This window comes from Hippopotamus amphibius, chromosome 1 (genome assembly GCF_030028045.1).
Source record: "Hippopotamus amphibius kiboko isolate mHipAmp2 chromosome 1, mHipAmp2.hap2, whole genome shotgun sequence".
Classification (NCBI taxonomy): Eukaryota; Metazoa; Chordata; class Mammalia; order Artiodactyla; family Hippopotamidae; genus Hippopotamus; species Hippopotamus amphibius.
This window is the reverse complement of record NC_080186.1, coordinates 9,915,792-9,939,336: the sequence shown is the minus strand read 5'-3', so window position 1 is coordinate 9,939,336 and position 23,545 is coordinate 9,915,792. Positions and strand designations below refer to the sequence as shown.

Sequence of the window (23,545 nt, the reverse complement as noted above, 5' to 3'; positions counted from 1 at the left end):
CGAATTCACCTCCAGAAATTTAAGTTCATATTTCTGACTCTATTTAGCACACATGTCCCCAAAAGTCCCATTATGTCTCAGAGTCAACTTTCCCCTTGCAATCCTGCATTCCTGCTTGATCATGTTTCCTTTTCACATTCACAGTGAGCTGATGTCTGAAACCATGCTGTTTTCCCTTCGTGATGTACCTTGTCCTAGATTTCAGTTTCACAGTGCTCAGAAGAAAGCTTTTGATAGATGCACCCAACTAGGCAGGGGTATTTCAGCGGTATATGACAGGCTGGGGATGATAGAATGTGTTATCTCCACAGTGTGGACAGGGGCTGGAGTTAAGCCAGATGACCCTGGGACGTCCTAAGACTCTCAGAATCTCAAACAGGTCATCTCGACACTGGGCAAGTCTCCCTGGTTGGAGGATTCCCTGAGAGCTGTAACTCTCCCGAGGGACAGGATACAGCTCTTGACTTAAATTGGGCAGCCCGGAGGTATGTTGCAGCAGCTTCTTCATGATGGCAACAGAGAGGAGGTTTCCACGCAGGCTGAAGAACCTGAGCTGGGAGCAGCGGCTCAGGGCAGGCAGGATAGCCTGAAGTTGGGAGTCCATGATCCCACACTGATCTAAGTACAGTTCCTGGAGGGTGGCTGCAACTTTCTCCAGCAGAACTGGGAGGAGCTCAGGACTAGAGTCAGTCAGGGTGACACCACTCAGATCCAGGCCCTTTAGCCGACGGATGTTTGGACACTGGGACAGATGGGTCAAGTCTGAATCCATAAGGAGGCAGTGAGTTATTGCAAGGTTGTTCAAGGGGGTCGTCAGGCACCTGGGGAGAAACAGAGGAATTAGGACTTGGGAACTGAGGTGGAAGTTGACCTCAAGTTGGGAGACAAGTGATGTGCCCATGCCCAAAGTTGGTCTGAAGAATGCCCAATCTCATTTTATCCTGAGTCCTTTCACCTTCCTGTGTGACTGGATCAAGTACATAGAATCTTGAAAGCTCTTTTTCCTCATTAGTCAAGCAGAGAAAACTGACTCCATTTCCTTTTGAGGATGAATGAACTAGAACATACTCAGGGGAGAGCCTGACATCTTGTCTCAATCAAGAGTGAGCATCACTGAATTTTAATACTAAGATACATACATAAAATGCTTCCTACTCTGGGTTCCTCCAGCCCATGCTTGGGCCACAGGCACACATATCTCAGGTGGGTGAAATGCATAGTGGACCAACCTGGGCAAGAGCTCACAACATTAACTGGGGTTGCCCATCTTCAGAGACTCAGTTTCATGCCTGCATCATCTGCAAACCACCTACCAACTTTTACGATCCTTTAGCCTCCTGCTCTATCACCATCATCTCTGAAATCTTGCATTATCCATATATTAATTACAATATCATGAGCAGAAAGCAACCTTCTACAAATAGGGAATTTGAGATAGGCTCATCGTGGTCACAAAACTGGTGAGCACAAAGCTTGCATTTAGAAATGCTCAGGCCTGGTGGAGTTTTGCCTCTTCAACGCCCCCTTCCCTTACCTATTTTCATAAATCATCTAAGTTAAGATATCACTTCCTAAAGAAGAAATCATGTACCCACCCCACTAGAGCCTCACCCCTAGTCTATGGCTTCCTAGCCGGGTATCCCTTTCTAGAGCCTCTAACCCAGTTTGGGTCCCTCCCTTGATTTGGGTGGTTATGTGATACCACATTTCAGGATAGAGCTGCAAAGTTACTGCTTTTCACATTCTAATGTTGTGTTTACTGTTACCTGGCTAGTAGTGCATACTCACTTGAGCATATGGTCCAGGTGACCTTCAAGGAAAGTGGGAGATTCCAGATGGAGATCTCTGAGGTGGTGCAGCCTGAGGTACTGAGAGGTAATTTGGACAATGTCTTGCTCCTCCTGCTCCTCAAGTTCAGACAGGTGGATGTAGGAGAGAAGGAGTCTCTGCACATTATTCATCTGGCCCACGAGAGTAGCAAACATGGCCAGGGGATACAAATGCCAGGTGCAATTCACATGCACCTCCTGGATACAGTTCAGCTGCACCATACTCAGGACCTTTGTAATATTTTCCAGGGGAAAGGAAAGAATCCTCATCTTCTTACAGCACAGGTGTATGGAAGCTCTCCTCTCCTCCACCCACCTCAGGAGGTAGGTGAGGAATCCATCCATGGTCCTTTCCTTGAGATGAAGGTCTATGAACACCTCCAAGGGAGCCAAGGGCTGCTCTGTCCTTGACCTGTCCTCAGCCACTGGTGCCATCAGTGAGCCTGAGCACCAACGGGCCCCGTCTCCAGACCACATGCTCCAGAAGTCCTGGCCAGTGTTCCTTAAATCCAGCACCCGCAGTCTGCACCTCCTGTGGGGAAACAGCAGATTGGCAAGGAAGGTTTAAGATCCACACCGAATGAAACGTCAGTCTCAGAATTCAGGCAACACTCAGACTTCCATCTGAGCTTTTAGTTCACATCCCTGACATTACCTGCTGCCTTGCCCTCTCCTTCCCTCTCTGCCTCACCTTCCTCCATCTCATTTTCCCCTCTATTCTTCCTAGTTTTCTACTTCTAGTACCCTTAAGCATCCCTGGGAGAAGGCTGGGGCATGTACTTTCAGGCTCCCCTGCATCTTAGGCAGCCCTACACTGTAGGGAGGCATTTCTCAAAGTGAGCTCAGCAATGGCCAAGTCTCTGTGTTCCTTCATTGGCATTATCAGAAGCCTCTGGTCCATCCCTTGTCCATCCACTCTCCTGACTTACAGCTGTCTCTTCAGGGCTGCCCAACACCCTAGCAGGCTACCTGCATCAGACTCACCTAGATCGATCTTTCTGTGCAAGCAGGACGTCAAGCCCACCTAGCACTGCCTGTAAGGTTCCCAGATGAGGTGTCTTCATCAGTCCCCCCAGGGGCAGGCGGACAAAGGGCCAGGAGTGCACCATGGCCTTCAGGGTCTTGCTGTGTCTCCCATAGAAGGCCTCCATGAACAGTGGGGGGAAGAGCTCCGTGGGCAGGTACTCCAGAGCGGCGATGGCTGAGGCTTCCTCCCTTAGCAGGCTCATTCCTGCCAGGTCCAGGAGTCTCAGGGGGTTCCGGACACTCATTGTGACTCTGCCCCTAAAGGAATCCTGGGGAGACTTGTAGGGAACAAGAAATCTTTCTCAGGTTAATCATGAGCATCCCTTAATCTGTCTCCCCACGCTTCAGAAGAAAAAAGTCAGAGCCAAAGTCATTGCTTCGGCAGTTGTGGAAGAGCTTCAATCTAGCAGAACTCCAGTCTGGGCTCGGTGGGCACAAAGCTATAGCTCTGACCCCGCAGGCACCAGAACAAGCATCTCACAAGTACCAAGGAGGAAGAAACCCGATCACTAGTCCCTCCGTTTACATTCACTGCTTTGCTCAAAGAGGTTGCACTGGGAAGTGGGTACCATGCACCTGAAGGCTGACCCCAGTCTCTTTTTTGGGGAAAGCCTTTTAGACCATCACCTAGGACCCTAAAACTATAGGCATAGAACCATCATGTGGCCCAAAACAGCCTCCACTCTGTTTCCACAATTAATTGTACTGGGAAAGATGAAGCAGTTACCCCTAAAATGAATGCCGTTTTAATGTCAAGAAAAAAAATTCCAAAGGAGTTAGATGTTTTCATTACAAAAGAAAACCTGGTTGGTTAAGATATTTTAAAATGATATAAACCAAAGTGCAAATCAAGATGTTTGGGATTAAGGCAAAAACTACACTTACATTTACTTAAGGCAAAACCAAAGCCTTACATTTGTACATCTGAAAAGAAAGAAAATCTCCCTGCCATCCGCAGCTGCATGTCACCATTCAAAACCCACTGACCATAGATAAGATGAGAGTGCTCTTAGCTGAAGTCTGTAACTTACCAGCTCTGGTGTGGTTGGCAGGTTGTCCAGACCTCAGAGAGGTGGGGAACCCAGGCAGCGATTCCAGAGAAAGAAGTTGCTGCATCTGTTCTATGATATTTGAGGCTTTTATAGGCATTTCTAATCACATCTTCCACCTTTGCAACTACTACCGTCCAATCAGAAAGCAATGCCTGATTAGATTCCAGACTGTCTATCAGGTTAATCCTGACTGGATTTTTGCCTATAACTAGATGAATTGATTGAATCAGGTATTCATTCAGGAGGGAATAAATGTGGGGAGGGGAATTGAAGACTCAATCATTGATTCACTCCACGAACATTGATTTACTCCATGAACATTGATTTTTACCAATAGGGTCAGTTACAGCCATGGGTGTGAGACACGGAAGAGCTTATTGGTTCCTGACATTGGAAAGATAAAACAAAACTTGAAAGCATCATTGTTGGGGAATCTTTGGACAGATCAATGTAATCCAAATGTCCTACAATTAAAGCAGCTTCAAAAACTTGGTGGGGTCATTCCCAAAGGAAACAACAGAAACACTCATCTGTATCAAGTTGCCACATAGGTTCTACATCTGGAACATAGCAGATCTTGAGCCTATTCAGGGAGTAAGGGCAAAGCATTTGGGCACGTGCTTGGTCCTCCAGGCTAAAGTCAGGGCTTCTCTGAAAGAGGTCGGGTCAAAATCAGAATAAGGAGTAATGGTGGGGACCGAGCAATATGGAGCTGGCCATTCCTAAAGGCACCTTGTCAATGATCCAAACAATGTAAATTATGTTGTTTTTTTTCTCTTGGAGAAGAGGGAGACTAAAAGACTTTTCTCTTGTGGAATTTAGAGATTAAAAAGGGGAACAGTGTCATGTTTGAGGTGCTTACTTCCAGAAAGATGGGATCAGCACAGTAAACTGCATGAAAAGACTACAGCTAAGAATGGGAGCAGAGGGAGCGGTGTGAGCCCTGGGAAGTCAGACATTTCTAAGACTGATATCCACTGAGGGTGGACACAGTGGGCTGTTTGGGAACTGAGACCCAGGGGGAGACGTGAATGTGGTTAAGTGGCACCAAACCCTGTCCTCCTCGTGCAGCTGCTACCAGTAAACATTTTCTTTTAGGTTCTTCCCACAGAGGATGCTCCAATTAGCCACACCCTTTGTCCAGAGTCTTTGGCAGCTGAACCATAATCTCATTGGCTCCTGTCCAAGTAAATTTTGATAATTACTATTTCCTCAAAATTAGGAAAGTTCAACACGAGTTCTGATCAAAGTGACACCATTAGGCACAGAAGTAAAATTCTGTTCTCGTGTTAAGCACCACTCAAAAATACCAACACATTTTCCCACAAAGTTCAGAAGCTATATTTGGTGTTTAATCACCCGGCACGGTCAGGGATGACTCCCACCTTGGGCTTCGTTACATGGAGATTTTTTGGCCATTTCAGGATGCAAAGAAAGGGTAACCTTCCCTCCACCTCCAAGAATTCTGCATGCCTTCCTTTCCTCCGTTCCCTGTGAGGTCCAAGTAATTCAATTATACAACAGTCAGAGAAGGCTAGGAGCTTTGAAGAGTGTTCTCCACCTTGGTATCTTTCTGGAAGATTCCTCTCACCGCATTTCCGCCATGGGTATAAATGGCCTTTGCATAAAATTCGGTTACACTGGATTGTACTCAGTAGACATTTTAACCCCCCGGCCACCCTACAGCTCTGTTAATAAGCTGCAGTCGAGGGAGATTAGCAGCCGTGAGAGTCGTGACCATCTCTGTTTATGGAACACAACTGAGTGCGCCGTGGTGTCAGCACTTTTCATCCCCCAGCTCAAATAACCTTCACAGGAAATGAAAAGTTCACTGCTCTTTTCTCATTTTTAGGCTGCTTTGCGCTTGGGAGAGAAACCTGCCCACTTCCATGCAGTGAACGTTGGTAGATTCCCTCTGGGGAGGGGTTCAGCAGGCCCCCCTGAGTTGTCAGACAGCCTGAGCGTTAGGAAGGACTGGCTGACAGACTTCACGTGATGTTGGTGTAAATGGGCAAATAGCAGAGTTTAAGCTGGGGATGTTTCTATAAGATCACAGCTTCTGTGAGATCTAAGGAGCTCTGGGGGGGAGGTCAAAGTGTTGGAATGTTCTAGAAATTATAAAAGCCCAGACCTGTCCCTTCCTGCTGAGTAGAGCGCAACCTCCTCTGTCCACCTCCATACTGAGGCTTTTTGCTCCGGGGACACACTGGGCACCAAGGAGGAGGGAGCACATGTGCACAGAGGTGTCATCCTTTCTGCCCAATTCTGGGCCAGCAGGGCTCCCAGAGTCTGGTGAGGAGCCTGGATTTGGCATTTCTACCCTGTCCTAGTCACCTGTCTTCATGACCTTGTTTGCAGCCCAGGTCAGAGCAACCCTCTGGACACATCAGGGGCACATCCTGTCCTGCTTCTCCAGTTATAGGATATCAAGTGAGATTCCAAAACATTTCTCCAGGGTCTTTGTTCAGGGGTTTAGAAAGTTTCTGTGCATCCAGTTCCCTCTCCCAGCAAGAACCAGCTGCAGTGCTCTCTTACCATAGCCCACCAGCATTACCTCTTCTAGCAACTGGAGCCTGGCTACAATGTTGGGACACCCTTCTACTGGGTTCAGCAGAAATCAAGGCATTCTGCTCTAAGTCCTCTGAGGTATTTTGGAGTTCATGACTAACCCCAAGGCATAGATTCCCCACTGCTCCTCTGGGTCCATCGAGGCACCCAGGAATGCAGTGGGGTGGGGGGGACACCTTCCAGGTGGCAGAGGAGGACCTTGACTCCTCGGGTCTTCCTAGCGGTGACAGCTGTTGGGAGGCCCTAGGGACAAGTCCCCTTCAGAGGCTCTTCCCTCTGCGAATGTCTTGGTCCAGCCCTTGAGCTGACAAAGTTCTCCTCAAGCCCAGTAAGTCTTTTTTCTCTCCCAACTCAGATCACTTCTTGCCCTGAGCTGTCTTGCTCTCTGTGCCTTTTTAAAAGTTCAGGTGTCCATGTTGGCCCTTCTTGCCCCCATCTAGTTCTCAGCAGGCTGTGATTCCACGCTAGATCGACTAGTATCTCGCTGTAAACAAGGAGCTGTTGCTCTTCCTTCCTCATCAATGAAGTTCTGATGAGAACATTACCCTGAGTCCAGGCACTTAATCCCGAGGGACAGGTTTATTGACATATGGTGGGTGGGGAGGGTGTCTGGGACTCTCTTCAGGTGGGATTGGACCACAGGGACTGAAGAAAGGAAGAGGAAGAGGGCAAAGAATGTCCCAAGGAGCTGCTGCGGGGCCCAGAATGATGAGGGAAAAGAGAAATGACAGCTGAGCAGGGGACCGCATCCTCTGGCTCTCACAGGACTGTGTGCCCTCAAATCTGGGGACTTGTGTCTGAGGCCACTGGGGGCACTGAGGGCCAGGGTTTGGGGCTGGGAGTTCCCAAGGGGCTGGATTTGCTTGCCCTGACCTGCATTAGGCTCCAGTGGCTGCCCCCACCCCCTGCCCAAGGGCACAGAGTCTGGCCGATGGACAGTCTGGAGAGAGAGAGAGTGAATAGCTTCCATTCTTGATGCAAGAATGAGGAGCAAGTTAGATGGAAAGTGGAGGGTCCATATGTTGGTATTTAGGCCAAGGAAAGGGTGCTCCTTGGAAATTTTGCCATTTAGTCTCCTCACTCATTACAGCCTCCCTACTTTGAGGATTGTGCTTTTTGGGAGGAAGTGAGAAAGAATGAGTTCTGACACCGTCTTTGTCATCCAAGTGACAACAGATTGCCTACTTTGATCCCTAGAAAACTCATGGGAGATGAAAGTCAAACCAGGATCCATTGCCTGTCCAGCACAAATGAAGGAAGAGCACAGGGACCTGCAGTGGCCTCAGGGGCACTGGCCTCCCCTTTGTGGGAAGACCCCTCTAATGACCAGAGTTGAGGACAGCAGGAACCCATCAGGGTGGGGACTCTGTGGACAGCTTCACTGGGAAGTATCTAGCACACATGACACCAGCAGAAAGTCAAAGGATCCTGGGGATCAAGGCTCAGATTGACCAGAGAATTGGGAGTTTGTTCTCTTTGGATTTTGAACCCAGGGAGTTGGGGCAGGGTTGAGGCCCACACACTATACTCTGGATCTCTGGGAGGGAGAGGATGAGACACTGAGACCAGGACCCACATCAGGGCCTGCTGTGCAGATGAGCACTTTCCCTCTATCAGGTGTAGAGTCAGAGCCAGCTGGCTCTGGGGTCCTCACACATTCCTATTTCCCTCACCTAGAGAAGTCTCAGCTGTAGGACAGCTGCACCTGGTCCTGTGCAGGAGAGGGCCCAGAACCCACCTGGGCCCAAGATGCATAAAGGGGGACAGAAGGACTTGGGAGTGGGTTAGGGGTATGTTGGGAACATTTGTCCCCCTCGAGCCTTCTCCTCCCCTGAGTTCACAGGTTTCCTTTCCTTCAAGTCTTCCTGGGATTCTTGAACCTAGAAGTCAGACCAGGCTCAGCCAGGGTCCTGTATGGAGGAGGAACTCTGCTCAATACTCTGAGATACCTATATGGGAAAAGAATCTGAAGACGAATGGATATATGTATATGTATAACTGAATCACTTTGCTTACACCTGAAACTAACACAACATTGTAAATCAACTATACTCCAATATAACATAAAAATTAAATTACAAAAAAATAAGCACTTCACAGTAGTAAATTATATCCCAACAAAGAGTTGGGATATAATTTGTTTTTAAATGATACACTTCACATTACCTTTTTTTTTCATTTTTAGTTTTGGAAAACATAACAGCTTCTGGTAAAAAAAAAATGTGTTATTGATGTCATGTGTTGGTATTGTTATGTGTAATTAAATTGATAAATGAGTTTTTAACAGTTTTCCATTGTAACTAATATGATAAATATTGACAAATATAACCCAGATACTCAAAAGCTCTTTAGGATCATTGATATTCTTTAAGAATATAACAGTGTCTGTCTTCAGACCAAAAAATCTGAGAACAGTAGATCTAGGAAGAAAATTTACCAATAATGAAAGCAGTGGCTTTTCCCTACTGGTGAAAAACATGAAGTCTCTTTCCCCCTTATGTTGTTATTTAATCCTGCACACAACATCCAAGCACATGTGGTATGATCTGTGTGATGAAGGTTAGCACAGGGTGACACAACCATGTTCTCTCTACTCCTACTCATCTGGCTCTTTTAGTTTATACAGCTAAGCCAATAGATGTGCAAATTATTTGTTTTTTAATTTTTCATTGTAAAAGCTCTCTGTCTTTAACTTTTTTTTTTCATTTTTCTTTTGGCATATTTTCCTAGAAGAATTTATTCAGTTTTATTGAAGTATAATTGACCTATAACGTATTCTTTTTCAGTGTACAACATAACTATGTGACATATGTATGTGTTGTGAAATGGTCACCACAAGAAGATTAGTTATCATACATCACATCACATAAATATAAGTTTTTTCTTGTGATGGCAATTTTGAAGATCTACTCTCAGCAATTTTCAAACACAAGATACAATTTTGTTGAGTGTTCGGGGATGGAAAAAGATATTTCATGCAAATGGAAATCAAAAGAAAGCTGAAGTAGTGATACTCGTATCAGATAAAATAGACTTTAAAATAAAAAATGTTACAAGAGACAAGAAAGGACACTATATGAAGATCAAGGGATCAATCCAAGAAGAAGGGATAACAATTATAAATATATATGCACCCAATATAGGAGGACCTCAATACATAAGGCAAATGCTAACACTATGAAAGAGGAAATTGACAGTAACACAATAATAGTGGGGGACTTTAACACCCCACTTACACCAATGGACAGATCATCCACACAGAAAATTAATAAGGAAACACAAGCTTTAAATGACACAATAAATCAGCTTGATTTAATAAATATCTATAGGACATTACATCCAAAAACATCAGATTACACATTCTTCTCTAGTGCACATGGAACATTCTCCAGGATAGATCACATCTTGGGTCATAAATCAAGCCTTGGTAAATTTAAGAAAATTGAAATTGTATCAAGCATCTTTTCTGACCACAATGCAATGAGATTAGAAATCAGTTACAGGAAAAAAACTGTAAAAAACACAAACACATGCAGGCTAAACAATACGCTACTAAATAACCAAGAGATCATGGAAGAAATCAAAGAGGAAATCACAAAATACCTAGAGACAAATGACAATGAGAACACAATGATCCAAAACCTATGGGATGCAGCAAAAGCAGTTCTAAAGGGGAAGTTTATAGCAATACAACCCTACCTCAAGAAACAAGAAAAATCCCAAATAAAGAATTTAACCTTACACCTAAAGAAACTAGAGAAAGAAGAGCAAACAAAACCCAAAGTTAGTAGAAGGAGAGAAATCATAAAGATCAGAGCAGAAATAAGCAAAATAGAAATAAAGAAAACAATAACAAAAATCAATAAAACTAAAAGCTGGTTCTTTGAGAAGATTAATAAAATTGATAAACCCCTAGCAAGACCCATCAAGAAAAAGAGGGAGAGGACTCAAATCAATGAAATTAGAAATGAAACAGAAGTTACAACAGACATCACAGAAATAAAAAGCACCATAAGAGACTACTACAAGCAACTATATGCCAATAAAATGGACAACTTGGATGAAATGGACAGATTCTTAGAAAGGTATAACCTTCCAAGAATGAATCAGGAAGAAATAGAAAATATGAACAGACCAATCACAAGTAATGAAATTGAAACTGTGGTTAAAAATCTTCCAGCAAACAGAAGTCCAGGACCAGATGGATTCACAGAAGAATTTTATCAAATATTTAGAGAAGAGCTAACAACCATCCTTCTCAAGCTCTTCCAAAAATTTTCAGAGGAAGGAACACTCCAAAACTCATTCTACAAGGCCACCATCACCCTGATACCAAAACCAGACAAAGATACTACAAAAAAAGAAAATTACAGACCACTATCACTGATGAATTTAGGTGCAAAAATCCTCAACAAAATACTAGCCAATAGAATCCAACAGCACATTAAAAGGATCATACACCATGATCAAGTGGGGTTTATCCCTGGAATGCAAGGATTCTTCAATATACACAAATCAATCAATGTGATACACCATATGAACAAATTGAAGGATAAAACCCACATGATCATCTCAATAGATGCAGAAAAAGCTTTTGACAAAATTCAACACCCATTTATAATAAAGAATCCAGAAGGTGGGCATAGAGGGAACCTACCTCAACATAATAAAGCCATATATGACAAACCCACATGAAACTTCATTCTCAGTGGTGACAAACAGAAAGCATTCCCTCTAAGATCAGGAACAAGACAAGGATGTCCACTCTTGCCACTACTATTCAACATAGTTTTGGAAATCCTTGCCACAGCAATCAGAGAAGAAAAAGAAATAGACGGAATCCAAATTGGAAAAGAAGTAAAAGTGTCACTGTTCACAGATGACATGATACTATACATAGAAAATCCTAAAGATGCTACCAGAAAACTACTTGAGCTAATCAATGAATTTGTAAATCTGCAGGATACAAAATTAACACACAGAAATCACTTGCATTTCTATACACTAACAATGAAAGACTGGAAAGAGAAATTAAGGAAACCATCCCATTCAGCACTGCAACAAAAAGAATAAAATACCTAGGAATAAACATAACTAAGGAGGTAAAAGACCTGTACTCAGAAAACTGTAAGACACTAATGAAAGAAATCAAAGACGACACAAACAGATGGAGAAATATACCATGTTCTTGGATTGGAAGAATCAACATTGTGAAAATGACTATACTACCCAAAGAAATTTACAGATTCAATGCAATCCCTATCAAATTACTAATGGCAGTTTTCACAGGACTAGAACAAGAAATTTTATTATTTGTATGGAAATGCAAAAGACCCCAAATAGCCAAAGCAATCTTGAGAAGGAAAGATGGAGTTGGTGGAATCAGGCTTCCTGACTTCAAACTATACTACAAGGCTACAGTGATCAAGACAGTATGGTATTGGCAAAAAAACAGATATATAGATCAAAGGAACAGGATAGAAAGCCCAGAGATAAACTTTGGTCAACTAATATATGACAAAGGAGACAAGGATATACAATGAAGAAAAGGCAGCCTCTTCAATAAGTGGTGCTGGGAAAACTGGACAGCTACATGTAAAAGGATGAAAGTAGAACACTCCCTAACACCATACACAAAAATAAACTCCAAATGGATTAAAGACCTAAATGTAAGGCCAGACACCATCAAACTCCTAGAGGAAAACATAGGAAGAACACTCTTAAACATAAATCACAGCAACATCTTTTTTGATTCACCTCCTAGAGTAATGGAAATAAAAACAAAAATAAATAAGTGGGACCTGATGAAACTTCAAAGCTTCTGCACAGCAAAGGAAACTATAAGCAAGATGAAAAGACAACCCTCAGGATGGGAGAAAATATTTGCAAACAAATCAACAAAATATATCAACAATTCACGCAGCTGAATATCAAAAACCCAAACAACCCAATCAAAAAATGGGCAGAAGACCTAAATAGGCATTTCTCCAAAGAAGACATACAGATGGCCAAGAGGCATATGAAAAGCTGCTCAACATCACTAATTATTAGAGAAATGCAAATCAAAACTACAATGAGGTATCACCTCACACCAGTCAGAAGGGGCATCATCAGAAAATCTACAAACAGTAAATGCTGGAGAGGGTGTGGAGAAAAGGGAACTCTCTTGCACTGTTGGTGGGAATGTAAATTGATACAGCCACTATGGAGAACAGTATGGAGGTTCCTTGAAAAACTAAAAATAGAGTTACCATACGACCCAGCAATGTCACTGCTGGGCATTTACCCAGAGAACACCATCATTCAAAAAGACACATACACTCCAATATTCGTTACAGCACTATTTACAATAGCCAGGGCATGGAAGCAACTTAAATGTGCATCAGCAGAGGAATGGATAAAAAAGATGTGGTACATATATACAATGGAATATTACTCAGCTGTAAAAATGAACGAAACTGGGACATTTGTAGAGACCTGGATGGACCTAGAGACTGTCATACAGAGTGAAGGAGTCAGAAAGAGAAAGACAAATATTGTATATTAACACATATATGCAGAATATAGAAACATGGTACAAATCAACCGGTTTGCAAGGCCGAAACAGAGACACAGATATAGAGAACAAACATCTGGACACCAAGTGGGGAAAGCGGGGAGTGTTGGGGGGGAATGAATTGGGAGATTGGGACACCAAATTGTACACTCTAAATATATGCAGTTTATTGTATGTTAACTGTATCTCAATAAAAGCTCTAAAAAAATATATATATTGTTAAGTTTTCTCACTGTGTTGTGACAGACACATTACATGCTTATGATTTATTTATTGTATACCTGGAAGTTTGTACTTTTTAATCACCTTTATTTATTTTCCCATAGGTCGGGAGTCCCCAACACCTTGCGGTACTGGTCTGCGGCCTGTTAGGAACCAGGTTGCGAAGCAGGAGGTGAGGAAAGTTTCATCTGCCATTCCCCATCACTGGCATTACCACCTGAACCATGCCTGCCACCTCGTCCGGGAAAAAGTTGTCTTCCAAGAAACCGGTCCCTGGTGCCAAAAAGGTTGGGGACTGCTACCATAAGTCTTTCTTTACTTATTTCACTTAGCATAATGCTTTCACAGTCCATCCATGTTACCAAAAGTGGTGGGATTTCTTTCTTTATTATAGATTTATGGCTGAATAATATTCATATATGTAAATATATGTATTCATATTTTCTCCCTCATCCACTGATGGATCCTTAGATTGTTTACGTCTTGCTACAGTAAATAAGGCTTCAATGAAACTGAGGCTGCAGAGCTATTTTGAGATATTGATTTCATTTCCTTCATATATATATATATATACCCAGAAGTGGAATAGCTGGATTACATGGTAGTGGTATATTTAATTTTTGGAGGTACTTCCATACTGTTTTCCACAGTGGCTGTACCCACTTACATTCCCAAAAAAAGTGTTCAAGGGCTCCCTTTCTCCACGTCCTCATCAACATTTATCTCGTCTTTATCATAACAGCTGTTCTAAAAGTTTTGGGGTGATATCTCCTCATGGTTTTTTTTTTAAATCTTTTTAAACATTTTTTTTGGAGTATAGTTGATTTACAATGTTGTGTTAGTTTCAGCTGTGCAGCAAAGTGAATCAGTTATACATATACAGGTTTGAGTCAAAAATTACCCGCACTCTGGCTCTAGAATTTATTTTAATTAACTTTTAGAAAAGACAAATACATCATTTTTGACATAATCTCCTTACTTTTCAACACACTTTGTCCATCCATCAACAAGCTTTCATATTCCCTCATTAAAAAATGTTTTAGGCTGAGCTGTGAGCCATGAATGTACCGCTGTCTTCACTCCTTCATTAGAAGTGAGTCTTCGTCCTTGTAGGGCTGCTAACACTTGTGCGACCTTCCTTGAACTCCTCTATCCATTCATACACACTTCTTCACGACAAAACACTTTCTCCATACTGCACATAAAGTCTTTGATAAATAACAGCACCAGGTACACCCTCAGACCACAAAAAAAGGATCGCTGCACGCTGCTCTTCTTTCATGCAAATCACAAGTGGGGCATCCATTTTTGCTTGCACCACAGTTACAAATGAACTGATGTAACACGTTCACCCCCTCACAGCAGTGACTGGGGAGACAGTAGCCTTGAATGGAAAGCATTGATAAGACAGTGCAGCCAACAGAAGTTTTAATACAACTGGAGTGCAGATAATTTTGACGCACCCTCGTATATAACATTTTGGGAAAAGCAAAGCTCTGGGGAAGGCAAATAGATCAGTGGCTGCCAGGGCTGCAGGGATGGAAAGAGAAATAGCAGAGTAAAGAGGATTTTTAGGGCAGTGAAATTACTCTGTGGAATACTACGATTAAATATTTGCCAAAACTTATCGAATATACAACTACAAGAGTGAACCTTCGTGTAGACTGTGAAATTTTGGTAATAATGATGTTTCAGTGTAGGTTCAAGAACTGTAAAAAATGTATTACTGTGGTGGAGATGCTAATAGAGTGGCTGTGCATGTGTGGGGGCAGGAGTTAGATGGGAACCCTCTGTACTTTCTGCTCAGTTTTACTATGAATCTAAAACAGCTCTAAAAAAGTAAAGTCTACTTTAAAAATATAATTGTAATCCTTCCAGCTTTAAAATGTGATTATTTTAAATATTTTTAAGGGGGACAAAAAAATCCTTGTTCATTGTTTTTTTCTTTCTTTCTTTTTTTTTTTTTTTACAAATTTCTTTATTTATTGGCTGCATTGGGTCTTTGTTGCTGCACACAGGCTTTCTCTAGTTGTGGCAAGCAGGGGCTACTCTTCATTGTGGTGCATGGGCTCTTCATTGTGGTGTCTTCTCTTGTTGTGGAGCACAGGCTGTAGGAACATGGGCTTCAGTAGTTGCGTCACATGGGCTCAATAGTTGTGGTTTGTGGGCTCTAGAGTGCAGGCTCAGTAGCTGTGGTGCACACACGGGCTTAGTTACTCCGTGGCACGTGGTATCTTCCTGGGGCAGGGATTGAACCTGTGTCCCCTGCATTGGCAGGCGGATTCTTAACCACTGCGCCACCTAGAAAGTCCTGTTCATTTTATTTTTTTTTAAAGCTCTTTATTGGAATATAATTGCTTTACACTGTTGTGCTAGTTTTTGAGGTACATCGAAATGAATCAGCTGTATTTTTACATATATCCCCATATTCCCTCCCTCCTGCAGCTCCTTCCCACCATCCCTATCCTGGCCCTCTAAGTCATCACCCATCATCAAGTTTATCTCCCTATGTTAATCAGGAACTTCCCACTAGCTATCTATTTTACATTTGGTGGTGTATACATGTCAATGTTACTCTCTCACTTCATCCCAGCTTCCCCTTTGCCTGCCCCCCCACTCCATGTCCTCAAGTCCGTTCTCTACATCTGCATCTTTATTCTTACCCTGTCACTGGGTTCATCAGTACCATTTTTTTTTTTTTTAGATTCCATATATATGAGTTAGCATACAGTATTTGTTTTTCTCTTTCTGGCTTACTTCACTCTGTATGACAGTCTCTAGGTCTAGCCACCTCATTACAAATAACTCAATTTCATTCTTTTTCATAGATGAGTAATATTCCATTGTATATCTGTTCATTGATTTTTAAAATCGGTTTTAAAATCCTATTTATTTGGAAACTCCAAACCAAGTGAAACATTTTTGAAAATCCACATTCTTTTAAAGTACTAAATATTGTTATATCTTTAATATTTAGATAAACCAGAGCACAATGATTCAGTCAACCGACATTTACATAACAGCAGTTTTTGTTTGTTTGTTTTTTTAATACTGAACTATGGAGTCCTGCTTCCCAAACTAATTTTTATCCTCTGATCTGATCTACCAGCAGGTGGCTTAACAGATCTGAGCTCAAAATGTCTATCAGAAGAGATGACTCCAATGTCTCCTAAGTCCTCCCCAGGCCCTCCCTATCCGGGCTGAGATATGGATCCACCAGGAGAACCACGAGGACTGCTCATGTCCAGGGTCGTGGGATGAGTGAGCAGTGAGGGCCCTGCAAGGCACTCTCACTCCAGGGGCTCACTGGCCACTAAGTATGTTCCCCTTTGTGTGTATTAACCTACTGAACAGCCACAGAAATAAGTGAGGAGGTAAGAGATGCCCCAGACAGAATAAAGAACTTGCTTGAATGGTAAGGTTCAGATCATAGACAACTCAGTGCCTTTTTTTCCCCATCACTAACTAGAGTTTGCTGAGTTATAAACTGAGAAAACTGAATAATACATCATGGAAAGCAGCATTCGGTTTACACAGAGGGTCTCTTTATTTTTGACCATTTCTTTACAAACATTCATCCAGGGATAACTCCAACATATGTGTCTCAAGCTCGAATCCACCTAAAGGAATTTAGATTCATATTTCTGGCTCTGTGGGACACATGTCCCCAAAAGGCCTATTACGTCTCAGAGTCAACTTTTCCCTCTGCAATCCTGCATCCCTGCTTAATCACTTTTTCTTCTCACATTCACATGGGGCAGATGTCTGAAACCATGGATCTGTTTTCCCTTCACAAGGGAACTATATCCTAGATTTCAGTTTCCAAGTGCTCAGGAGAAAGCTTTGGACAGATGCACCTCACTAGGCAGGGGTATTTCAGCGGTATATGACGGGCTGAGGATGATAGAATGTGTTATCTCCACAGTGTGGACAGGGGCTGGAGTTAAGCCAGATGACCCTGGGACGTCCTAAGACTCTCAGAACCTCAAATAGTTCATCTCGACACTGGGCAAGTCTCCCTGGTTGGAGGATTCCCTGAGAGCTGTAACTCTCCCGAGGGACAGGATACAGCTCTTGACTTAAACTGGGCAGCTGGGAGGTGTGTCGCAGCAGCTTCTCCATGACAGCCGTGGAGAGGAAGTTTCCACGCAGGCTGAAGGACCTGAGCTGGGAGCAGCGGCTCAGGGCAGGCAGGATGGCCTGAAGTTGGGAGTCCACGATCCCACACTGATCTAAGCACAGTTCCTGGAGGGTGGCTGCCACTTTCTCCAGCAGAACTGGGAGGAGCTCAGGGCTAGAGTAGGTTAGAGAGATGCCACTCAGATCCAGGCCCTTTAGCTGACGGATGTTTGGACACTGAGACAGGTGGGTCAAGTCTGAATCCGTAAGGAGGCAGTGAGTTATTGCAAGGTTGTCCAAGGGGGTCGTCAGGCATCTGGGGAGAAAAAAGAGGAATTATGTCTGAGAAACTGGGGTGGAAGATGACCTTAAGGTGGGAGACAAGTGATCTGTGCAAGGCCAAGATTTGTCTAACCATCTGATAATGGTCAATACCGAGAATGCCCAATCTCATTTTATCCTGAGTCCTTTCACCTTCCTTGTGCGACTGGGTCAAGTCCACAGAACATTGAAAGCTCTCTTTCGTCATCTGTCAAGCAGGGTACAACACACTCCACTTCCTTATGAGGATGAATGAAGATAATGGAATGCACTAGAACATACTCAAAGGAGAGCCTGACACCTTGTCTCAAGAGTGGGCATCACTGAATTTTAATGGTAAGATACATACATAAAATGCTTCCTACTCAGGCTTCCTCCAGCCCATGCTTGGGCCACAGGCACACATATCTCAGGCCAGGTGCCGCTTCTGTGACATGCATAGTGGACCAAACTGGGCAAGATCTCACACCATCCACTGGGGTTGCCAGTCCACATGGCTTCAGTTACTTCCCTGCATCATCTGCAAACCATCTTTCAATTTTTATTATCCCTTTTGTTGCTGCTCAGTTACTGTCATCTTCAGAATGATGCATTTTCCATATATTAATTACATCATCTGGAGCAAAAGACAACATTTTACAGACAGGGAATTTGAGACAGGCTCAATGTGGTCACAAAACTGCTGAGCACAGAGCTTCCATTTAGAAATGCTCGGGACTGATGGAGTTTTCCTTCTTTAAGCCCCCTTCCCTTTACCTATTTTCCTAAGTCACCTAAACAAAGAAATCACATGCTCACACCACTAGATCCTCACCCCTAGTCTATAGCTTCCTAACAGGATGTCGCTTTCTAGAGCCTCTGTCCCAGTTTGGGCCCTCACATTGCTTTGTGTGGTTATGTGATACCATAGTTCAGGATGCAGCAGCAAAGGGGACAGTGTGTTCGACATTCTAGAGCTGTATTCACTGTTACCGGGCTAGTGGTGCACGCTTACCTGAGCATCTGCTCCAGGCAGGCTTCAAGGTAGCAGGGAGATTCCAGATGGAGATCCCGGAGGTGGTGCAGCCTGAGGAACTGAGAGGTAATTTGGACAACGTGCTGCTCCTCTTGCTCCTCAAGTGGAGATACGTGGATGTGGGAGAGAAAGAGTCTCTGCACATGACCCATCTGGCCCAGGAGAGGAGCAAAGGTGGCCAGGGTGGACAGGTGCCAGGTGCAATTCACTTGCACCTCCTGGATACAGTCCAGCTGCACCGTGCTCAGGACCTTTGTAATATTTTCCATGGGCATTGAAACTATCTTTAGTTTCTTACAGCACAGGTTTATGGAAGCTCTCCTCTCCTCCACCCACCTCAGGAGGTAGGTGAGGAATCCATCCATGGTCCTTTCCTTGAGATGAAGGTCTATGAACACCTCCAAGGGAGCCAAGGGCTGCTCTGTCCTTGACCTGTCCTCAGCCACTGGTGCCATCAGTGAGCCTGGGCACCCACAGGCCCTGTCTCCAGACCACATGCTCCAGAAGTCCTGGCCAGTGTTCCTTAAATCCAGCACCCGCAGTCTGCACCTCCTGTGGGGAAACAGCAGATTGGCAAGGAAGGTTTAAGATCCACACGGAATGAAACGTCAGTCTCAGAATTCAGGCAACACTCAGACTTCCCACCTGAGCTTTTACTTCACATCCCTGACATCACCTGCTACCTTGCCCTCTCCTTCCCTCTCTGCCTCACCTTCCTTCATTTCCTTTTCCCCTTCCATTCCTCCTTGTTCTCCACTTCTAGTACCTTCCTTAAGCATCCCTAGAAGGAGGTGGGGCATGTATTTTCAGATTCCTTGCATCTTAGGCACTCCTACACTTCCAGAAGGCATTTTCCAAAGTGAGGTCAGCAATGGCCATGTCTCTGAGCTACTTCATTGGCATTATCAGAAGCCTCTAGTCCATCCCTTGTCCATCCACTCTCCTGACTCCAGCTGTCTCTTCAAAGACTCCCTCGACCCTACCAGACTACCTGGGTCAGACTCACCTGGGGCGATCCTTCTGGGCAATCAGGACATCAAGCCCATCCAGCACTGCTTGTAAGGTTTCCAGATGAGGCATCTCCATCAGGCCCCCCAGAGGCAGGCGGACAAAGGGCCAGGTGTGCACCATGGCCTTGAGGGTCTCACTGCGACTCCTATAGAAGGCCTCCATGAACAGTGGGGGGAAGAGCTCAGTGGGCAGGTACTCCAGAGCAGTGATGGCCAAGGCCTCATCCCTCAGCAGGCTCATTCCTGCCAGGCCCAGGAGTCTGGGTGGGTTCCATACACTCATCCTGACTCTTCTCCAAAGGAATCCTGTGGAAACTTGCAGGGAAAAAAGCATCTTTCTCAGTTAAGCATGACTTGCATGTCAAGCATCTGTCTTCCCACCCTTCAGAGGAACAGACTCATAGCCAAATCACTGCTCTGAGAGTGGTAGAAGAGCCTCTGTTGGGCAGAATTCTACTCTAGTCTCTGTGGACACAAATCCATAATGCTGCCTCAACAGGAACCACAGCAAGCATCTCACAGTTATCAAGAAGGAAAAAAACCAACCCCTCGCCTATTCATTTCCATTCGCTGCTTTGCTTAATTGTATTGCACTGGGAAGTGAGTACCATGAGCCTGAAGGCTTACTCTATAATTCTTTTTTTGTTAAAACTTTTAGACAATCACTTAGGGCCTTAAAACTATGGGGATAAGAGCATCATGTGGCCCAACACAGCCTCCATCCTCAATTCCCACTGATAACCGGGCTGGGAAAGTTGAAGGACATTCCCCTAAAATGAATGCTGTTTGTGTACAGACTAAATACGAGGGTGAGTCAATAATTATCCCCACTCCAGTTATATTAAAACTTCTGGTAAAACTACAGCCAGAGTGTGGATAATTTTTGACTCACCCTCTTGTATTAAATGTCAAGAAATAAAATTCCAAGCAGTTAGATGCTTTCATTAAAAGGAAAATCTGCTTGGTTAAGATCATTAAAAATGATATAAACCAAAGGACAAATCAAAATGTTGAAAATGAGGCAAAACTACCCTAAGAGGCAAAACCAAAGTGTAAAATCTGTTTGTTGGAAAAGAAATAACTAAAGAAATCCCTTTCCCTGCCATCTTGAGCTACATGGCACAATTCAAGACCAGATGACCATAGAGAAGAAGCGAGTGTTCTTAACTAAGGTCGGTAACTTACCAGCTCTGATGTGGTTGGCAGGGTGCTCAGTCCTAAGACTGGGTGGAGAATCCAGACAACTCCAGAGGAAGAAGTTTCTGCACCTCTTCTTTGGTGTCTGATACTTTTATAGACCTTTGGAATCACATCTTCCCCCTTTCCAACTACTAACATCCAATCAGAAAGCAATGCCTGATTCGATTCTAGACTGTCTATCGGGTTAATCCTGATTGGATCTTCCCCTATATCCTGATGAATTTATTGAATCTGATATTCATTCAGGAGGGAACAAATGGGGGGAGGGGAGTCAAGGACTCAAATCATTGATTCACTCCACAGTGATTGAGCTTTACTAATAGCCATGGGCATGAGACAGGGAAGAGATTATTTGTTTCTGATAGTGGATGGAGAAAACGAAACTAGAAAGCATCATTGTTGGAGAATCTTTGCACAGATCAAAATAATCAAGATGTCCCACAATTAAAACCTCTGTAAAAAGATGGTGATGTCATTCCCAAAGGAAACAATATAAACTTCTACCTGCATCAAGTTGTCACTTAGGTGTTATATCAGAAACACAGCAGATCTTGAGGTTATTCAGGGAGCAAGGGAAATGCAATTGGGGATGTGCTTGATCCTCCAGGCAAAGTCAGGGCTTCTCTGAAAGAGGTCAGGTCAAAATCACAATGCAGAGTAAGGGTGGGAACTGAACAGTGTGGAGCTGGCCATTCCTAACGGGACACCGTGAATGACCCAAACAGTGTAAAACATGTTTTTGTTTTTTTCCTCTTGGAGAGGAGGGAGACTAAAAGACTTTGGGTGGAGTTTAGAAATTAAAAGGGCATGGCTAAGAGGTGACAGTGTCCTCTTGGAGAGTGTTTCCTTCCAGAAAGATAGGATCAGCACAGCAAGCTGGCATGAAAAGATTAAATCTGAGAATGTGAGTGGAGGGAGACGCTGTGAGCCCTGGGAAGTCAATTTCCAAGACTGAGATCTGCTGAGGGTGGGCACTATAGGCTGTTTGGGAACTTGGACGTGGGGCAGACACAAACACAGATAAATTGCACCAAACCCTGTCCTCATCATGGTGGCTGTTACCAGTAAACATTGTCTTTTAGTTTCTTCCCACAGAGGATGCTTCCAGATGGCAACTTACTCCAGCCATTTTCCTGGGGACTTGGTAGCCAAACCATAATCCCTTTGGCCCTTTTCCAAATATATTATGATAATTACTGTTTCCTCAAAGTTAGGAAAGTCCAACACAAGTTCTGACCAAAGTGATGCCATTAGCCACAGGAAAAACAAATTCTGTTCTTTTCATATTAAGCACTGTTCAAAAATACCAACACCTTTCCCTACAAAATTCGGAAGCTGTATATGGTTTTTAAGGATCTGCCAGCCTCATAGATGATGACTCCCATCCTGGGCTTCATCACTTGGAGATTTTTTTGCAGCTGCAGGTTACAAAGAAAGCATGGCCCTCCCTCCACCCCCAAGAAATCTCCATGTCTTCTTTTCCTCCATTCACTGTGATGTCCAGGTAATTCACTTATTTATTTATTTATTTATTGGCAGCATTGGGTCTTTGCTGCTGCACACAGGCTTTCTCTAGTTGTGGTGAGCAGGCGCTCCTCTTCAATGCGGTGTACAGGCTCCTCATTGCAGTGGCTTCTTTTGTTGTGGATCACGGGCTTTAGGCCCATGGGCTTCAATAGTTGTGGCACACGGGCTAAATAGTTGTGGCTCACAGGCTCTAGAACACAGGCTCAATAGTTGTGACACATGGGCTTAGTTGTCCCGCGGCATGTGGGATCTTCCTGGAGCAGGGATCGAACCCATGTCCCCTGCATTGGCAGGCAGATTCTTAGCCACTGCGCCACCTAGGAAGCCCCCAGGTAATTCAATTATAAAACAGCCAAAGAAGGCTAGAAGTTTTGTAGTGTTCTACATCTTGTTAACTTTCTGGAAGATTCCTTTCACTACGTTACTGCCATGGGTATAAATGGCCTTTGCATAAAACTGGGATAAACTGGATGGTACTCAGTAGTCTTTTTAACTCCCAGTTCACCAACCATCTTTATTAATGAGCTGCAGTAAAGTGAGATTATTAACAACAATAATCATAAACATCTCTGTTTATTGGACACAAACTGGATGAGCAAATGTGCCAGCAATTTTCATCCACTACTTCAAAAACCCTTCACAGAAAAGGTAAATTTTTCTACTTTTTCCCCATTTTTAGCCTGGTGGACCTGGGTCTGGGCTTGGAATAGAAACCTGCCCACTCTGATCCAGTGAATAATTGGTAGATTCCCTCGAGTGAGAGGTTCAGAAGGTCCCCGGAGTTGTCGGACAACCTAAGTGTTAGGAAGGACCAACTGATAGACTCCACGTGATGTCAGTGGAAATGGGGAAATTGAAGAGTCCGAGCTGGACTTTCCCAGCTTCTGAGAGATCAGAGGAGGTAGGAGGGGTCAAAGTGTTGGAAAGCTCTAGGAATTATAAAAGCCCAGCTCTCTCCTTTCCCCCCTGAGTAGAGGGAACCTCTGTTGTCCACCCCCACACTGAGCCTGTTTGCTCAGGGGACACACTGGGCGTCGAGGAGGAGGCAGCCCATCCTTCCCGCCTAATTCTGGGCCCAGCAGGACTTCCAGAGTCTGGTG

At 43.9% G+C, this 23,545-nt stretch overlaps 2 protein-coding genes across 2 annotated transcripts; both read right to left on the bottom strand.

The window, feature by feature from the left end:
- Positions 1–262: 262 nt before the first annotated feature.
- On the bottom strand, positions 263–3,100 carry LOC130851832 (melanoma antigen preferentially expressed in tumors-like). The gene is made up of 3 exons (XM_057732562.1): positions 2,814–3,100; positions 1,789–2,361; positions 263–821 (listed from the first exon to the last, which is right to left on the bottom strand). Exons 1-3 carry the CDS (start codon positions 3,098–3,100, stop codon positions 263–265), a joined length of 1,419 nt encoding a protein of 472 aa, XP_057588545.1.
- Positions 3,101–17,129: 14,029 nt separating this feature from the next.
- Positions 17,130–20,001, bottom strand: LOC130851750 (PRAME family member 12-like). Its single transcript, XM_057732498.1, has 3 exons — positions 19,715–20,001; positions 18,688–19,260; positions 17,130–17,688 (listed from the first exon to the last, which is right to left on the bottom strand). Exons 1-3 carry the CDS (start codon positions 19,999–20,001, stop codon positions 17,130–17,132), a joined length of 1,419 nt encoding a protein of 472 aa, XP_057588481.1.
- Between the last annotated feature and the right edge of the window lie 3,544 nt (positions 20,002–23,545).